The 19,465-nt window shown below is 37.7% G+C and overlaps 1 protein-coding gene across 1 annotated transcript in view; it reads right to left on the bottom strand.

Annotated features, from left to right (window-relative positions):
- Positions 1-19,465, bottom strand: part of ME1 (malic enzyme 1) — a gene marked incomplete at its 5' end in the record, with an annotated part of 192,052 nt that overhangs the window by 141,703 nt on the left and 30,884 nt on the right. The window contains one exon of the mRNA XM_082855428.1: positions 14,155-14,304. Within this exon, the coding sequence (XP_082711554.1) occupies positions 14,155-14,304 (150 nt within the window). The remainder of the gene's footprint in view (positions 1-14,154; positions 14,305-19,465) is intronic.

Raw genomic sequence — 19,465 nt, 5'->3', positions numbered from 1 at the left:
CAGACCTTTTGAACATGTTATTTCCTTCGCCTCAAATGATTTTTTTTTTCTGGTTTTCACAAGCTAACTCCTCATTCCTCAGGTGTCAGCTTAAATATTATCTTCTCAGAGACACATCCCTGGCTACATGATGAAAAGAAATCCCTGTTGTTCTTCATCACTCTCCTCTGTTCATTTCCTTCATAACCCAAGCTGTACTCACGTCTTTCTCTGCTCCCCTGAATATTATAGGCATGCCTCGTTTCATTGCACTTCACAGATGTTGTGTTTTTTTTACAAATTGAAGGTTTGTGGCAACTCTTCGTTGAGCAAGTCTATCAGCGCCATTTTTCCAATGGCATGTGCTCACTTCGCATCTCTGTGTCATACGTTGCTAATTCTCCTAATATTTCAAACATTTCCATATTTGTTACAGTGATCTGTGATCAGTGATCTTTGATACTACTCTTGCAACAAGACGACAACTCACTGAAGGCTCAGATGATGGCTAGAATTTTTTGGCAGTAAAGTACTTTTAAATTAAGGTATGTACATTGGTTTTGTAGACAAAATGCTATTGCACAGTTTAACAGACTACAGTACAGTGTAAACATAACTTTTATACGCACCGGGGAACCAAAAAAAATTTGTGACTCACTTTATTGTGATATTCACTTTACTGTGCCGGTCTGGAACCAAACCTGCAACTTCTCCAAGGTATGCCTGTACTTATAAATTCCACAAAGGCAGGAAATACTTCTTTTATTTACCTATATTCAGATTAGTAAAGTGCCTGGCATGTAGTGGACACTCAATATATTTCTGTTAAAGAAAGGAAGGAGAGAAGAAATCATGAACACAGAGAATCAACAAGAAGATTTTGAAGAAGTGGCAGAGTTGGGAAGAAAACAAAGCAGGGACCTTCCAGAACAACTGAGTGATCAGCAATGTTATCTGACAATTTCTAAAACTAGGTTTAAATGTTAAATTACTGTCATTAAATCAATTAATGTTAGAAACTTCTTAAAATGAAACCATATTTGAACAATATTCCTATGGAGTATCTATTAGAATTAAGTCTTCTAGAAAGCAACAGATGAAATTCTTTATATGTAAACACTCCATTATTTGGGAGACAAACCTTAATTAACAACACAGCATACAATTTTAGCTTTTGAAAATCAGAACGCATACTAGTCAATGAGGAAAAGCCCAAGAAGCTACATGTTAAGAGTGTAGCTTCTCTGAACAACTCAGATCCAAGATAGAACCTAATCAATGCAAGACGACGACTCAACATGAGTCTAGGAGGATGTCATGGTTAATTTTATGTGTCAGGACTTCCCTGGTGGTGCAGTGGTTAAGCATCTGCCTGCCAATGCAGTGGACATGGGTTCAAGCCCTGGTCTGGGAAGATTCCACATGCCGCAGAGCAACCAAGCCCATGCACCACAGCTACTGAGCCTGCGCTCTAGAGTCCGCGAGTCACAACTACGGAGCCCACGTGCCGCAACTACTGAGCCCGTGTGCCTAGAGCCCGTGCTCTGCAACAAGAGAAGCCACCGCGATGAGAAGCCCACGCACCGTGACAAAGAGTAGCCCCCGCTTGCTGCAACTAGAGAAAGTCCGTGCACGGCAATGAAGACCCCACGCAGCCAAAAATAAATAAAATTTTAAAAAAAAATTTATGTCTCTCAACTTGGCTAGGCATCGTATCCAGATAGTTGGTCAAACATTAGTCTAGATGTTTCTGTAAAGGTAATTTTTAGATGAGATTAACATTTAAATCAGTAGACTTTGAACAAAGCAGATTACCTTCCATTATGTGGATGGGCCTCATCCAATCATTTGAAGAGCTTACTAGAAAAGACTTTACATGACCTTCCCCAGGGGAGAGGGAATTCTTCCAGCACATTTTTGGAGTGAACTGCAGCATCCACTCTTCCCTGGGTTTCCAGCCTGACAGCCTACCCTGAGGATCTGGGACTGGCCAGCCTCTACAACTGAGTGAGCCAATCCCTTAAAATAAATCACACACACACACACACACACACACACACATACACACACACACACACTACTGATTCTCTTTCTCTGGAGAACTCTAAAACAGAGGAGTACAAAGTAGAAAAATGAGTTCAAGCCCTAACTCTGGTACTTAACAACCTGGTGATACTGCGTTTCCTTGGAATGACTGTATTAAATCATAAAATACATAGATTTTAAAAACCAACAAGTAGTATACGTTAATGACTCCATCTCCACATGCTCCATTAACAGTCAACTACTGTTTCCAAATAAATGTGAACTGAAAATGTACATAAAAACAATTTGAGATAAGCTCTTCTTTATTCATTTTAAAACTAGTATGAGCATGCCAATTAATTAAGCATGAATAGGTGTTGTTCTGATGGTTAAAATCCAACGTACTTTCCACAGCAGAAAACACTGGAAGAATCCTAAGGTAATACTGAATTCATCAAACAGATGGTATTTATTTGGCACGCTGTCAATAAAAATTAACTTCTTCCATTAGGGAAATAACATACCATTTTCAGCTTTTAAAATAAATTACCTCATTTCATAGTGAAAATGTTTTAACTTCACAAAGCAGCACTAATTTTGTAAAATGTGTAAAATATGATACCCTCCAAATTATTATAAATGTCATTCATTCAGCCGCCAATCATAGTAAGACTAGAATTTATATTGATTAATGAACATTTTCCTTGCTTAGAAAATGAAATTCAATACCTTTCATGATTTATTTTAAGTAGATAATTACATAATTTGGAATTCTATCAAATATTTTATAAATTTTACTACAGTGAATATAAAATATTATAAAATATATAGTAAGGAGCTCAAATTGACAACTTCAATTATGACTTTACTTCAAACAGTTAAAATTGAGACTATAAAATTACCTACGTATAAAATAACCAACATTTTTAAAGGTGTATAAAATAATTCTTACACGATATTAACTACAGAGTACTTTGTCATAAACACAGACCTTTGAATTTTCAGAAGCATACCTAAGAAGCACAAAGGAAATTTGGTGGAAAGAATAAAAGCAAACTCTAGCCTGGCTATTTCTCCTCAACTACTGATTGGTGGGGGCAGGGGTCGGGGGGAGGGACAAAGCACTGCCTCTGGGAAAATTCTTCCTAATAATTTCTCTAGGAGCTAAAACTATAACTAAGTTAAGGAAAATATATAAAAATAAACAACAGTTTAAAAGCACATACAGAACAAAGTCTGAAAAAAACTACAGAGAAATTTTTAAAAATCAGATGAGAAGAATGTAATTACTTCAAATGAGAAAATGTCAACATTAAACTTTTTATCCATTCAAACTAACAGAAACATTATAACCAGGATACAGCTGTGTAAACTGACACGTGCTTGTGGGTTTGTCTGGGGGAAGGAGTACGAATTTTGATGAGATGTGTCATCAAATCACTTGAAATCTGTTCACAATCCTTCTTATTTGAAAATCTATTATTTTTAATAAATCCTAAAATTGTGATTTACAGTTGCTACTAAAAACTTCCTGAATTAGAAAGCAAGGTTATTTGAAATGATGAGTTAGTTGTGAGGTGTTCCAAATACCTGGAATTATTCTTCTGTAGGCTGCTCTTTTAAAAATTCACAGAATTTTCTAGTTAAAAGTGACCTTAGAATTCAACTATTTTACAATCACACCCAATGCAAGAATCTCACTTATAATGTGTATGACCACTGATTATCTAACCACATGAACATTTCCAATGAGGAGAATAAGGAAAGTCTATTCCAATGTCAGATAAATTATCAGAAAAGCTTCACCTACACTGACTGTAAATCTGCATCCCTGTAATAACTTCTATCTACTGATTTTAGTTCTACATTTTGAGGCTATTCCATGCAAGTATACTTTTTTTTCACATGAAAATCTTCTAAATAATTGAAGACCTAACTATGTCCCTTTCAAGTCTTATCTTTTAGGCTACACATTTCTATTTCCACCAACTCTTTCTCATATTACAAGTTTTCAATAACTATCACTGCTTTGGTCACTCTTCTCTGGGTATATCTCAGTTTGCCAATGTCACTTCAAAAATATGGAACCCAAAACTAAACACAATATTCCAGATGTGATCTGGGAAGGTGATGTAAAGAACCATTTATTGCCTCCCTTTAAAAAAATTCTTTATTTTTAGTAATGAAGACTGGCACTTATAATCCTTCTTAAAAACATAATAACGCCCAAATCAATACACTTTCATAAAGACTACCTGAGATAAAACTTGGTAATTTTTCATAATTCTCCATATGCTATGTGCAAACTTAAAACACCTGGGTGTACCACACAGACTGTAGCAAAGTTATTTTTGGATCCTAAACTTAAATTTCCATTCAAGTTTTCCACACTTAGAGTCTCTAGCTGAATATGGAGACTTGATGAACTGTTACTTGACACTTTTTAAGGGTCTTTTACAGTAAAAGATAAGTTTAACTGCCTTGCAAAAGAGATTTATATGTCTATGCAAACGTTTAGAGAATCCTTAGATCCTGATGTGAAAGAACGCTCTTTGAATCATGCCTACATTTTTTCCATTCTCCAGATTTTTTCCTAATTAAGGCAATACTTAAGAAAGAAGATAGTTTGGTATTTTAAACTACTTCTGGGCACACACTGTACTGTCAGAACTTAAGATATAGGCTACTCTACCTCACTCCTATTTAGCACAAATCACATACACATTTTCATAAATATGACATTTAGTCTGTTCAGAAAAAAATAGTCAATTTGAATTAATTAGTAGTTCAACAAATCATCATCCTCTAAATCTCCATAATAAATGAAAATCAACTTTTTGCAAATAATTATCTCTAAAAAATCAACTGAGGTAACATTTAAGAAACTTGAACTAGTCCAAATATTCCAATAACTTGTTTCATATTTTTGAAAAAAAATTCCACGATGTAGTGTTGTTTTTTTTTAAAAAAAGGGAGGGTGGGTAGATGCAAATATCAGGCCTATGTCACGGGAAAAGAAAGAAATGAACAAAAGAATATTCTGGAATAAGTATAAATCAAAGGCTTAGTACCATGGATAAAGGGTGAAAAGCTTATTAATATCTAATATTTAAATGATAACTTTTCTAGAAGCATTAAAAAATTAGCTGCTCTCTTAAACACCAACTATTTCAATTTCTAGAGATTCTAACACAATAAAATTGTAGAAACAGAAAATTTCAATACAATAAAAAATAAAAATAACAAACTGAACCAGAGCTATCAATGAAAAATATTCCCTGTTCTCAAAAGTCTCCTAAATATTTCTAAAGATTCTAAAGTGGCTTAATCAAAGAAAGCCAAATTCAATAAAAAATATTCCTGGTCCACCTGCGCAGCTCTGTATCCAGGACTACTTAGAGGTTTAGGACCTCCTCTGACCTCTTCCCAGAAGCCCCCTTAGCTCTGAAAGTGAGATGACCTAGGAAAGCAAGAGATACTCTGGGCACTGGATCACTTGGCAGTTTACATCACAATGGATCACAAAGGACCACATCACAAAGGATAGAACTATTCAACGTACCACAGCTTTACGGGTTAAACATCTAACTCACAGCTATTAAAACTGGCTGTGAATTGGTACAGCCACTATAGAGAACAGTATGGAGGTTCCTTAAAAAACTACAAATAGAACTACCATATGACCCAGCAATCCCACTACTGGGCATATACCCTGAGAAAACCATAATTCAAAAAGAGTCATGTACCAAAATGTTCATTGCAGCTCTATTTACAATAGCCAGGACATGGAAGCAACCTAAGTGTCCATCATCGGATGAATGGATAAAGAAGATGTGGCACATATATACAATGGAATATTACTCAGCCATAGAAAGAAACGAAATTGAGCTATTTGTAATGAGGTGGATAGACCCAGAGTCTGTCATACAGAGTGAAGTAAGTCAGAAAGAGAAAGACAAATACCGTATGCTAACACATATATATGGAATTTAAGAAAAAAAAAATGTCATGAAGAACCTAGGGGTAAGACAGGAATAAAGACACAGACCTACTAGAGAATGGACTTGAGCATATGGGGAGGCGGAACACACACAATGACAAAGCGAGAGAGAGGCATGGACATATATACACTACCAAATGTAAGGTAGATAGCTAGTGGGAAGCAGCCACATAGCACAGGGAGATCAGCTCGGTGCTTTGTGACCGCCTGGAGGGGTAGGATAGGGAGGGTGGGAGGGAGGGAGACGCAAGAGGGAAGAGATATGGGAACATATGTATATGTATAACTGATTCACTTTGTTATAAAGCAGAAACTAACACACCATTGTAAAGCAATTATACTCTAATAAAGATATTAAAAAAATGATATAAAAAAACAAAAAAACTGGCTGTGAAATCATGTTTCTTTTCCATAAGCAACTTAAACTGTCGTTATTTATAATTAATTACTGAGTTATTGAAATATTTATAGCCTAATAAAGTAAAATCTCTATCATATACCTGTATAGTACGTATAAAAAAAGACTGTTTAAGAAAACCAGATAGATTTAAAATGTGAAAATTTATAAAACAGGATACAATATGAAAGTGTTCATCCTATTAACTACTCATTTGATAGCTATTCTAACTATAATCTGCAGCATATAATGAGGACATTCTTGGGTTAAAGGAGTATTAGCTTTGGGAAGGTTTCTTTTTACATTTATTCCTTTTAAGCTTTTTTCTTACTGCTCTTTCATAAACCAAATATCAATTAAAACCAACACCCTCACCCTATAAGACTACAAAATTTGCTGAACTTTTGGCCCTTCTGGATAAACTATATATTTCCATTACAATAATCATGGTCTAATCATGGTCATGTTTACGACCATTTCTATATTATTAGGTAGACATTCTCATATGAAATTGCACATGAGGTAATAAAGAAAGCTTGGTCCTCGCAATTAAATAACGAATACTGTACCTCAAGTCCTTTTTAGAATTCCAAAGGAAATATGTATACAAATAAACAATAAGTGTAGAAAAACTATCTTAGTATTTTGTTTTTGTTCATCTTAGTATTTCCTTCCATGCATTTCTCTAAGAATTTTCTGGGAAAAAATAAGCAAAAAACCGCATCTTACTGATTCTCTTTGACAATTAGTCTTGTTAATAATCTTCATCATTGCCAAAATCAAAACATGTACCTTTTATGTAGCATATATAATGTTTGAGTTAAAATACTAGGATCCTTAAATACATTAAGTTCCAGGTCCATACATTTAATTGCCTATTAGACTTCCCCCTTGATTTGGAAGTCCCAAAAACATTTAAAATTCAACATGTCCCTTCAGATGGCTAACAGGCACAAGAAAAGATGCTCAACGTCACTGATTATTAGAGAAATGCAAATTGAAACTACAATGAGGTATCACCTCACACTGTTCAGAACAACCATCATTAAAATGTAAAACAATAAATGCTGGAGACAGTATGAAGAAAAGGGAACCCTCCTGCACTGTTGGTGGGAATGTAAATTGGTGCAGCCACTATGGAAAACAGTATGGAGGTTCCTTAAAAAACTAAAAATAGAGTTGCCATATGATCCTGTAATCCCACTCCTTGGCTTATATCTGGACAAAACTATAATTTTAAAAGATACCTGCAGGCCAACGTTCACAGCACTGTTTACAATAGTCAGGACATGGAAGCAACCTAAATGTCCATCGACAGATGAATGGATAAAGAAAATGTGGGATACACACACACACACACACACACACACACACACACACACACACAATGGAATATCACTCGGCCATAACAAAGAATGAAATAATGCCACCTGCAGCAACATGGATGGACCTAGAGATTATTGTACTAAGTAAAATAAGTCAGAAAGAGAAAGACAAATATAATATGATATCACTTATATGTGGAATCTAATATGATACAAACGAACTTATTTACAAAACAGAAACAGACTCACAGACATAGAAAACAAAGTTATGGTTACCAAAGGGGAAGGAGGGGAGGGATAAATTAGGAATTTGGGATTAACAAACACAAACTACTATATGTAAAATAAACAAGGTCCTACTGTACAACACAGGGAACTATATTCAATATCCTGTAATAAACCATAATGGAAAAGAATATGAAAAAGAATATATATGTATATATATATATTTCTGCATATAAACTAACACATTGTAAATCAATGTGTTATTTTATTCTTTATACTTCAATAAAGAATAAAATAAAACGCCCGAGAAAAAAAAAAAACACTCAACATGTCCCCAAAAGAACTTTCTATATCTCTCATAAACATATTCAATTATTTTGAAACTCAGTGAATGACACCATCATTCCTTTAGTCATCCAGAAATCCAGGAGTTATAATGGTACCAGTTGTAATAACCACTACTTGGGAAAAACTACTTTGTGCCAAAATTATGTTAACTATATTATCTATATTAAATCTAATTCTCCTCAACCAAAAATCTTTCAAAATACATATTATTCTGAGAAATTTTACAATAAAGAATCCTGTTTAATTTTAGTTAACTCTGGTTCTCCAATTAAATTGAGCACTGAATGGTTTTTCTCACCTAAGTGTTGGCAAACCAATTAATGGTACTAGTCAGAAAAGACTTTGCAAATGCTTTTTTAAAAAAACTATCACCAACAAACTGTTGTATTAGCTCATCCTTTTTGCCAAAATTGTATCAGTGATGTACTGTATAGAGATGAGTAGTTGAAAGGAGTTTAATTATGTGTTTAAAGTTGTATGGTCTATATTTAATCAGAACTTTACTTCCTCACAACCTGATTCCTTGGAATGAAGCTAATTTCTTTCGGAGCTACTATTTATGAGAATTTACCTGTTAAAACAGTAAGCTTAAAACAGTAGGAGATACAAAGATCATACCAATACTTTACATTTTTCTTTGTGAGTAGATGAATAAAGGAATATTAAGTTACTATTTCTGTAAGGTAGCAAACAACATACATTCATTCAGCACCAACCAGACACTAAGCTTAAAACAGCATGGGAAATACAGGAATAAATTCTAAAATATGATCCTTTCTCTCTAGATGCTTACAGTCTAGTTGTAACTAAATGAATAGTAAAATGACAACAAAAGAAACCAAGAGGGGAAAGAAAAACTGAGCTTGTAGATTCAACAGACTGTTGGTTGCCAGAAGTAGGGGGAGGGGGACGGGGAGAAGTGAATGAAGGTCAAAAGTTACAAACTTCTAGTTATAAAATAAATAAGTCCTGGGGATGTAATATACAGCATGGCAATGATAGTTAATAACACTGCTTTACATACTTGAAAGTTGCTCAGAGAGTATATCTTAATAGTTCTCATCACGAGAAAAAAGTTCTTTTGTAACTATGTATGGTGATGGATGTTCACTAGACTTGTGGTGATAATTTCACAATATGTACAAATATCGAATCGTTACGTTATATACCTGGAACTAATATAATATGTCGATTATACCTCAATTTAAAAACTGAAATAAATTAAATTAAAAAAGAAAAGAGAACAAGAGTACCTGATAGAACATTCAAAATACCAAAAATAGGAACGTGATTAACTTGCAAAGCCATGGTGAAGTGGTAATGTAGCTAATGAGAACTTACAGGAGAAGGAGATGATGCTTGGAAAATGCAGTGTAAAATACAGCAGGCAGAAATATTTCCAAAGAAATTACATAAATCTGCTTTAGCTGTCCTTTACATAAACCTGCATTATCAATTTGCACAGAACTTTTAAGAACAGTTTCACAGAATACAAGTAATTTAAGTAACACAGTAGGATCAGCATTCTGCAAAAATATAAAAAAGAACTTGTCTTCAGCTTCCAACAATCACACCTCTATCATCTACAAATTAGCCACAATTAGATGTGTTGACATAAGCATAACGCACTACCAAATACCGAAAATTCTGCAAGAATTGAATGTTATGGGAACAAGATAATCTAAGCAAACTCAACAACATTCTTAAAAATCATTATCCCCGACATGTTGAAAAACCCCACACAATGTATCTATGCCAAAGAGAAAAGAAATTCCACACAACACCAACAAATGAATATTCCAGCATCATACCTCAAGAAAAAAATGTTACAAGTGGAGTTATTCATATAAGAATTTATTTTTGGATGCCTAGCCAGATTTTAATGCCATATTCAAAATGAAAAATAATATCTAGCCATAGGAAAGTATGTCATTATGATATATAAAAAAGTATAAGATCAAAAGATATACCTATTTGCAACTGTACTAAGCTCAGTACCTGTACTATTAACCCTTAATTTTCACTAATTATGTTCCTAATTGCTACCACCAAACCCACAAAGTAAATATAACAAGAGGTATAATCCTCCTGTTTAGTTTCTAAATGTCTTTGAATACCTACTGTTGCAGTAGGAAAGGCTGAAAAGACATTTGTCAATTTTGGCTTAAAAAAAAAATAGTCTAGAGGCTAACTGATGCCTGAAAGAGCCATCATTATTCGAACACAATCACAATTTCCTTTCTAATTAAATATAATATCTAGATATATGTCACATAACACATTTTCAAACAGGCTTCTTTTTTTATAATCATGGGAGAACCCATGAGAATTATTCTACTAAAGAATTAAGGGGTGGGGGCGTTCCCTGGTGGCGCAGTGGTTGAGAGTCCGCCTGCTGATGCAGGGGACATGGGTTCGTGCCCCGATCCGGGAAGATCCCACAGGCCGCGGAGTGGCTGGGCCCGTGAGCCATGGCCGCCGGGCCTGCGCGTCCGGAGCCTGTGCTCTGCAACGGGAGAGGCCACAGCAGTGAGAGGCCCGCGTACCGCAAAAAAAAAAAAAAAAAAAGAATTAAGCGGGGAGCAAGATCAAGATGATGGAGTAGGATGATTCTAAAGTCACCTCCTTCACAGGCACACCAAAATAAATGGCAACCACTTACAGAGTAACTGTCTATGAGAACAACCTGAAGACTAGCAGCAAAGATTATCCACAACTATAAAGATATATAAAGAAGGAGCCACAATGAGATGGGTAGAAGAAGTGGAGACACGGTCTACTCAGGACCCACACGCCCGGGCTGGCGGCCGACAAACAGGAGGGATATCACAACCACAGACGTCCTCCCTGATGACATAACATTGCATGTCAAATATTATCTCAATAAAAAAGAACTTCAAAATCACCAGAAGTTTAACAAAATATACACATTAAAAATCAACATGACAAAAAAAAAATCAACATGACAGAAAACTGCCATAAAGAGATCACTTAGAAACACTTGTGGAAATTTTGCTTTCTCTCTGTTAGTAAAGTATTCCTTAAATTTCAAATATGGCAGAAAAGTTGATAGACTGATACCATGAATATGTCACCTAGAATCAACATTTGTGAGCATTTTGCTATGAATGCCCTGCTACATCTCGTCCCATCTCTCCCCTTTCCTCTCCCTCTCCTCTCCTTCCTTCTTATCTATCTACCTATCTATCTCCATCTATCTACACACCTATCAGATTATTTCTGACAAAGCTCCCCATAATCAAATACACTAATACTTCTAAAGAAAAAAAAAATGACACTAAGTCACATAAATGCTATAAACATCCCCATATAAATTCAGTTCAAATTTTGCCACCAAATGGGCTCCGATAGATCAGGTTTGGTCCCAAATGAGATTTTTTCTTTTTTTATGTTTTGGTTTTCAAAGTTTGGGATTTAAAAAATGTAGATAAAGGATGTTGGGCTGTAGTATTATCCCCACGTTACAGAGGAGGAAACTGAAGCACAGAAAGGTTAACTAATTTATTCAACACTAGAACAAGTGGCAAAACCAGTAAGGGAAAATAGGCCATCTACGCCAGAGCCCATACTTTTAACCACTGCTCTAGGAAGCCTCCAATCCAATAGGAAGTCCTCGGGACTTTATCTTTATCCAGAAACTGAACTCTTACCCCTAACTCCACTGCTACCCTCCTAAGCTGAGCCACTGTTATCTCTCACTAGGTTTACTGCAATAGCCTGCTACCTGATTCTTCCACCCATTTAACTAATGGTAAAAGCCAATGTTCTTCAAAGTAGCCGACAAGAAGCTATAGGTTCTGTACCCTCTTATTTATCCTCCATCTGTGACCTCATCTACTACTCAGCCCTCTCTCACTCCACCCTGTCTCTATGCTACTCTATGGTACACATTCCCCCTTGTATCTCCCCCTCTCACCCTCCAATATCATCTTCCAATGAAACCTGCAATGCCCACTCTATGTAAAACAGCTACTGCCCCTGCCCCCAAGCACATGACACTCCGCATCCCCCTTTTCCTCCTCAACTCTTTCTTTCCCCATAACACTTATTGCCTCCCAACACTCTAGACAATTACTTTTTGTTTCCCTGTCTCTTCTGCTTTTAGATTTACATATATACCAATGTATCCCAAGCCCGTAGAAAATCTAGTACCTAGTAAGTGCTCAAAAAAATAACTGTTGCTATTGGGATTTCTATGTCAACTTCAACCCAAATACTTTGAGCTAAGCTCTTCTACATGTCTTATAGTTGTTAGCACTTCTCAGGATCTCATAGAAAACTTTGAATTTCAATAAATATGCTTAAATTACATTTTAAAACAGCTAAGATGTATACACTTACACTTTTATTAAGAGTTTTTCTTTATGTAGAAATATATTTTATAGACATATACAGACATATATATTTTATGATGTCACTCAGAGAAACAGTAAGGTAAAGAACAGTTTATACAATTTGATCCCTTCTATAAGGAAAACAGTATGTATTTGTACATATTGGAATTTTTGCTATGATGACATTGCGTATTTTTAAAATATTTCTTCCTTCTGTATATATGTATTTTCTCATTCTTTCAACAATGAATATGTATTATTTGTAAGATTAAAAAATACTGATACTCAAAAAAGAATTATCTGTCATAATACAATTACCAGCTAAATTCTAACTCTTGTTTTTCTATGAAAAAAATTTGTTCACTGTTAACATAGCCATTATATAAATGCAACATAGATACACGCTATTAGTGTAATTTAACAGACCATCTACATATAATTCTTCCCTTTATACAAGGGATAATGTGGCTAATTCTTTTCTTTATATAAAAGGTAATGTGGCACAAGTGTGCAAAATACTATCACTACATCAATATACCTTCAAGAAATCTACATATTCAATCTAACTTTCAGATCTTACCTCAAAAATAGTCACTTCAATGACAGTATTTTCAATAGGCTTTTTTTGTGGTATAAACTTATAAACATTTCTTTTTTATCTTTAAATTCAGAACTATAAGCAGCACAAATACAGTCAACTCGAGCCTTTATTGTTGCTGCTGTTAAAAGCACTGATACTTATTTCAACTGTTTCTTGCTGCAAAAGTATTTAGTGATATAATAAATAAAGCTATGGTTTTAGAAAAACTATATTATATATTTTATACATCTTTAAAGGTGATTACAATTTCATTTAAAAGAAATCAACAAAAGAGCCAGTTTAATGCCAGCTCTGAATTTAGGAAACAATATACTCCTTATTTTCAGGAAAATTGGGAATCTCTGTTTTAACTTGTAAAATACAAACATAATAGTGGTAATTACCATCTCAGAGCCAAGCTTAATTATGATCAACCACTTTTTCCAAAAAAAAAAAAAAAGCTCATTTATTGTCTGTAAAAGGAAACATAAATTGGTTTATAAAAAAATACTTTCCCATGATCTTAAATCAGAAATAAAACACTATATTTTTAGGGCTTCCCTGGTGGCGCAGTGGTTGGGGGTCCGCCTGCCGATGCAGGGGGCGCGGGTTCGTTCCCCGGTCCGGGAGGATCCCACATGCCGCGGAGCGGCTGGGCCTGTGAGCCATGGCCGCTGAGCCTGTGCGTCCGGAGCCTGTGCTCCACGATGGGAGAGGCCGCAGCGGTGAGAGGCCCGCGTACCGCCAAAAGAACAAAAAAAAAACAGAAACAAAACACTATATTTTTAAATGTTCTTTTAAATGAAGTTTGTTTTAGATTTTTCCAAACTTCAATTCCACTCCATAATTCTTTTTAATTATTGCAAACACTTTACAAAAAAATAAAGAAAGACACAAATTGTACTTAAGAGTTTACATACCTTGGCTTCCGAAATGCTAAACTATATTGTTGGCAAGCCAGACCCACAGTGGGTGTATAAACGATAGGCATGAATTTCTCAATGTCAGACGTTAGCACTCTATAAAAGAGCTTTTCATTTCTATCTTGAAGATCCATTAAGAGAAGATACCTGTGGAAATTGGACATAATTAGATCTACGTTCCAACAAAGTTGTACAATAGCTGTTAGAAATCTAACTAAACATTTCTCAACGAAGTATACAGTAGGTCACACAGAAAACATCTGATCAAAAGACTTTGGAAGTATTCCTAACCATCTCAAAAAATGAAGTACCATAAACCTGAGCTAGTGTCATTCAAAATGTTAATATCAGTGCTGAGGGACTTCCCTGGTGGCGCAAGGGTTAAGAATCCGCCTGCCAATTCAGGGGACACAGGTTCGAGCCCTGGTCCGGAAAGATCCCACATGCCGCAGAGCAACTAAGCCCATGCGCCACAACTACTGAGCCTGCGCTCTAGAGCCCGCAAGCCACAACTACTGAGCCCGTGTGCCACAACTACTGAAGCCCACGTGCCTAGAGCCCATGCTCCGCAACAGGAGAAGCCACCGCAATGAGAAGCCCGCGTACCGCAACCAAGAGTAGCCCTCACTCGCCACAACTAGAGAAATCCGGCATGCAGCAAGGAAGACCCAAAGCAGCCACACAAAAAAAATCAGTGCTGAAATAGCAGTTTTATTTAATATTTGAAAAGACTTTGTCCCTATTTTCAAATCAAAGACAAATGAAAACACCACTGTAGACATAGTTTAAACGTTAAGTAAATAGAAAGACTTTACCTTGCAGTACTGAATGGCCAAGGGAAATGACAAGCAGAAAATGAGTAAGGAATGTAGCACTGACCCTAAAAATTACTAAGGTAAGCAAGTTCAAGGGACTTTTTACTTATATCAAATGGTCTTTTTCTTTCTAGAGGCAGTTTTCTTTCTAGAGGATGTCTAAATATCAACCTTATCATATTACTGGCAACCTTCAATGGTTTATAGAATAAAACTCAAACTGCCTGGTGCAACTTAAAAGAATCTTCCAAAATTGTCCTTAATAGCCTTACCAGCTTTTTTTGGGGGGCGGGGGTGGTTCTCATTCCCTGGAATAGTTGAAAATGCACAGAATTTGGAGTCAGAGACACAAGGATTCTAATGCCTGGCAAATAGATGAGTTATTTCAACCCCAAAAATTAACAACTGGGAAGAAGATGATGACTCTTAGACATGCTAAACACTGATCTCACCATGCGGAACTCATCAATGCCAAATCAATGATCAATCCTCAGACCTTATCTTAGTTTACTTGTCAGGACATCTGACACAAGTGGCGTTCCCTAGAGCTCCATACACTCTCTTTACCTGAATTCCAGGTCAGCAGATTCTCTGGTTTTCCTATTTCACTGATCATGCCTTTTCTGTTTCTTTGCTATTTTCTCCTCTTCTCTGGAAGGTCTCTAACACTCATCTCTAATATATTATATTACATTAAGAGATTATGTTGGCCTTGCTTCAAGATATATCCCAACCTGAACACCTCCACTGCTGCCACCCTGGATCTACATCACCATCATCTCTTGCCTGTAAGAGTCTCCTAAATACTCTCCCGGCTTACATTCTATTCTCAACGCTGCAGCAAGTCTTCTGGAAATATAGCTCTGACCACGTTGACCTTCTGCTCAAAACCCTGAACAGCTCCCCCTTTCACTCGGAGTAACAGCAAAAGTCCGTCAGTGGCCTCCACAATCTGTCTTTATATAATCTGTCCTCCGTGACCTCATTAATCTGCTCTCCCGACCTACCATTCTTCCCCTCACCCATCCTGCTCCAGACGCAGGTCTCCCTGCTGGTCCCTGAATCTACCAGCTAAAGAGCACTGTTCCTCAGACTTCCTCATGGCTAACCTCCTCACTGCCTCTCATTACTTGCTCATAACCTACCCTTCTCTGTGAAGTCCATCCTGACAATACAAATTGACCCTACCCACTCGCTCCCCAGCATTCTCATCCCTCGTACCCTGCTCTACCTTTTCTTTTTTTTATTAGCACTTGTCACTTTCTAGCATATTAAATAATCTACTTATTATTTTATTATTTACTTCTTTTTTTTTAATATTTTTTTAAAAATAATTTAGGTAAGTCCTGTGAGGGCAGAGATCATTGTCTACAATCCCAGTATCTCAAAGAGCACCTAACACTGAGTTGATGCTCAATAAATATTTGAGGGACAGGGACTTCCCTGGTGGCACAGTGGTTAAGAACCCGCCTGCCAATGCAGGGGACATGGGTTCAATCCCTGGTCCAGGAAGATCCCACATGCCACGGGGCAACTAAACCCACGCGCCACGACTACTGAGCCTGTGATCTAGAGCCCGCAAGCCACAACGACTGAAGCCCACGCACCTAGAGCCCGTGCTCCGCAACAAGAGAAGCCACCGCAATGAGAAGCCCGAGCACTGCAACGAAGAGTAGCCCCTGCTCACCACAACTAGAGAAAGCCCACGTGCAGCAACAAAGACCCAACGCAGCCAAAAATAAATAAATTAATTAATTAAACAAAAATCTTTGAGGGACAGTCTGTGATAAAAACATGAAAATCACTAGCTCCGAGGAGGCAGCTGATAAAATGGCCCAGGAAAAGAATATAGAGTAAAAATGGAAGCGGCTGAAGGAAGGACTTAAGAAATACGTGAAAGGGATGGTGAAGGAATTTAAGAAGCAAATATACATGTTGAATAAACTGAGTCAGCCTCTGTCCTCAGCTGCCCCGTCATCACTTATAGGCTCATAAAAGAAGTGGCTATGGCAGGGATGGAGGGTACCCATGGTCTCAGCAACAGGGACTTCCACGCACCAAGGCGGACCTGGCCACAGACACTGCTGAGAGTCCCATCCACCAGCAGCAGGGACTGACACTGAGTCCCTGATATGCCACCATCCCATGGCGTGATCAGCAAGCTACCTGGTGGCAGGTTGATTACACTGGACAGCTTCCATCACGGAAGGAACAGCACTGGTTCTCACTGGAAGAGACACTTACTCTGTATGAAGACTTACCTTCCCTGCACACAATGCTTCTGCCAAAGCTACCCTCCATGGACTTACAAAATGCCTCATCCACTGAATTCCAGCCAGCAGGACTTCTGATCAAGGAACTCACTCCACAGCAAATGAAGTGAGGCAATGGGCCCTTGCTCATTGGAATCCACTGGTCTTACCATGTCCCCACCATCCTGAAGCAGCTGGCTTGACAGATGGTGGAACGGCCTTCTGAAGACTCAGTTACAGCACCAGCTAGGTGACAACACCTTGTAAAGCTGGGGCAAGATACTCCAGGAGGTTATACACGCTCTGAATCCGCATCCAATATATGGTTCTATTTCTCCCATAGCCAGCATTCACAGGTCCCGGAATCACAGGGGTGGAAATGGAAGTGGCACCACTCACCATTATCCCCCAGTGACCCGCCAGCGAAATTCCTGCTTCCTGTCCCTGTGACATGATGCTCCACTGGCCTAGAAGTGTTCATTCTAAAGGGAGGAATGTTTCCACCAGGAGACAATGATTCCACTGAACTGGAAGTTAAGACTGCCACTGGCCACTTTGGGCACCGCGTGCCTCCGAACTAACAGGCAAAGAAGGGAGTTACTGTGCTGGCTGGGGTGACCAACCCTGACTTCAAGGGGAAATCGGACTCCCACTCCATAATGGAGGTAAGGAAGAGGGTGTCTGGAATACAAGAGATCCATTAGGGGGTCTCCATGATTAAAGTCAATGGGAAACTACAACAACCCAATTCAGACAGGACTACTAACGGCCCAGACCCTCCAGAATTAAAGATATGGCTCACTGTACCAGGTAAGGAGTCAAGACTGGCCGAGGTACTGGCTGAAGGCAAAGGAAGCGTGAAATGGGTAGGGGCAGAAGGTAGTCATAAATACCAGCTCCGATCACGTGACCAGTTACAGAAATGAGGACAGTAATCACCATGTGTATTCTTCCTTATTTTGTTATGAATGTTTGTGTGTATGTGTATATAAATATATATATATATATTTGTAATATATATACAAATATATGTAGACAAATATAATTTTTCCCTCTTATCCCTTTATCATGTAACCTAAGCTATACTGAGTTTATATCATAGTATTTAAATACAGTTGACCCCGAACAATGTGGAGATTGGGGTGCTGACCCCCACATAGTCAAAAATCCACATATAACCTTATAGTTGGCCCTCCATATCTGTAGTTCCTCATTTGATTCAATCAATTACAGATTATGTAGTATACCATAGGATGCATTTATCGAAAAAATCCAAATATAAGTGGACCTGCACAGTTCAAACCCATGTTGTTCAAGGGTCAACTGTACTTTTTTTAAAATATATTTATTTATTTATTTATATTTATTTTTGGCTGCATTAGGTCTTTTTTTCATCGCTGCATGCAGGCTTTCTCCAGCTGCAGCGAGCGAGGGCTACTCTTCATTGCCGTGCGCGGGCTTCTCATTGCGGTGGCTTCTCTTGCTGCGGAGCACGGACTCTAGGCGCTTGGGCTTCAGTAGTTGTGGCACACGGGCTCAGTAGTTGTGGCTCGCAGGCTCTAGAGCTCAGGCTCAGTAGTTGTGGTGCACGGGCTTAGCTGCTCTGAGGCATGTGGGATCTTCCCAGACCAGGATTTGAACCTGTGTCCCCTGCAGTGGCAGCTGGATTCTTAACCACTGTGCCACCAGGGAAGTCCCCAAGAGTCAACTGTATAGTCAACTTTACATCATAGTATTAAAGTCAAGAGATATCAAGGAGAAAAGTAAATAGCACCAAGGGCTTTACATCCTTTTCTGGGGAAAGAGTGTGTTTTCGGTTGTACCTGGGATAGTTCTATCATGTTAGGCAGAGGTAGGACATTCTATTGTCTTTATGCAGAGATTCAGTTTGGTTTAAGGAAACGGGCATGGGTACCAAGTTGAAAAGGAGTGGTTAGTTTTATGTGTCAACTTGGCTAGGACACAGCACCCAGATACTTGGTCCACTATTCTGGATGTTTCTGTGAAGGCGGTTTTTGTATGAGGTTCACATTTAAATTGGCGTACTTTGAATAAAGCAGATTACCCTCTATAATGTGTGTGAGCCTCATCCAATCAATTGAAAACCTTAATAGAACAAAGACTGGCCTTTTCTCCAACGCCAGAGCAAAAAAAGAATTCCGCCAGCAGACTGCCTTTGGACTTGAACTGCAGCTCTTCCCTGGGGCTCCAACTGGAGATTTAGGACTGACCAAGCCTCCA

Source organism: Leucopleurus acutus (assembly GCF_964270905.1).
Source record: "Leucopleurus acutus genome assembly, chromosome: 15".
NCBI lineage: Eukaryota > Metazoa > Chordata > Mammalia > Artiodactyla > Delphinidae > Leucopleurus > Leucopleurus acutus.
This window is presented reverse-complemented; position numbering and strand designations above follow the sequence as displayed.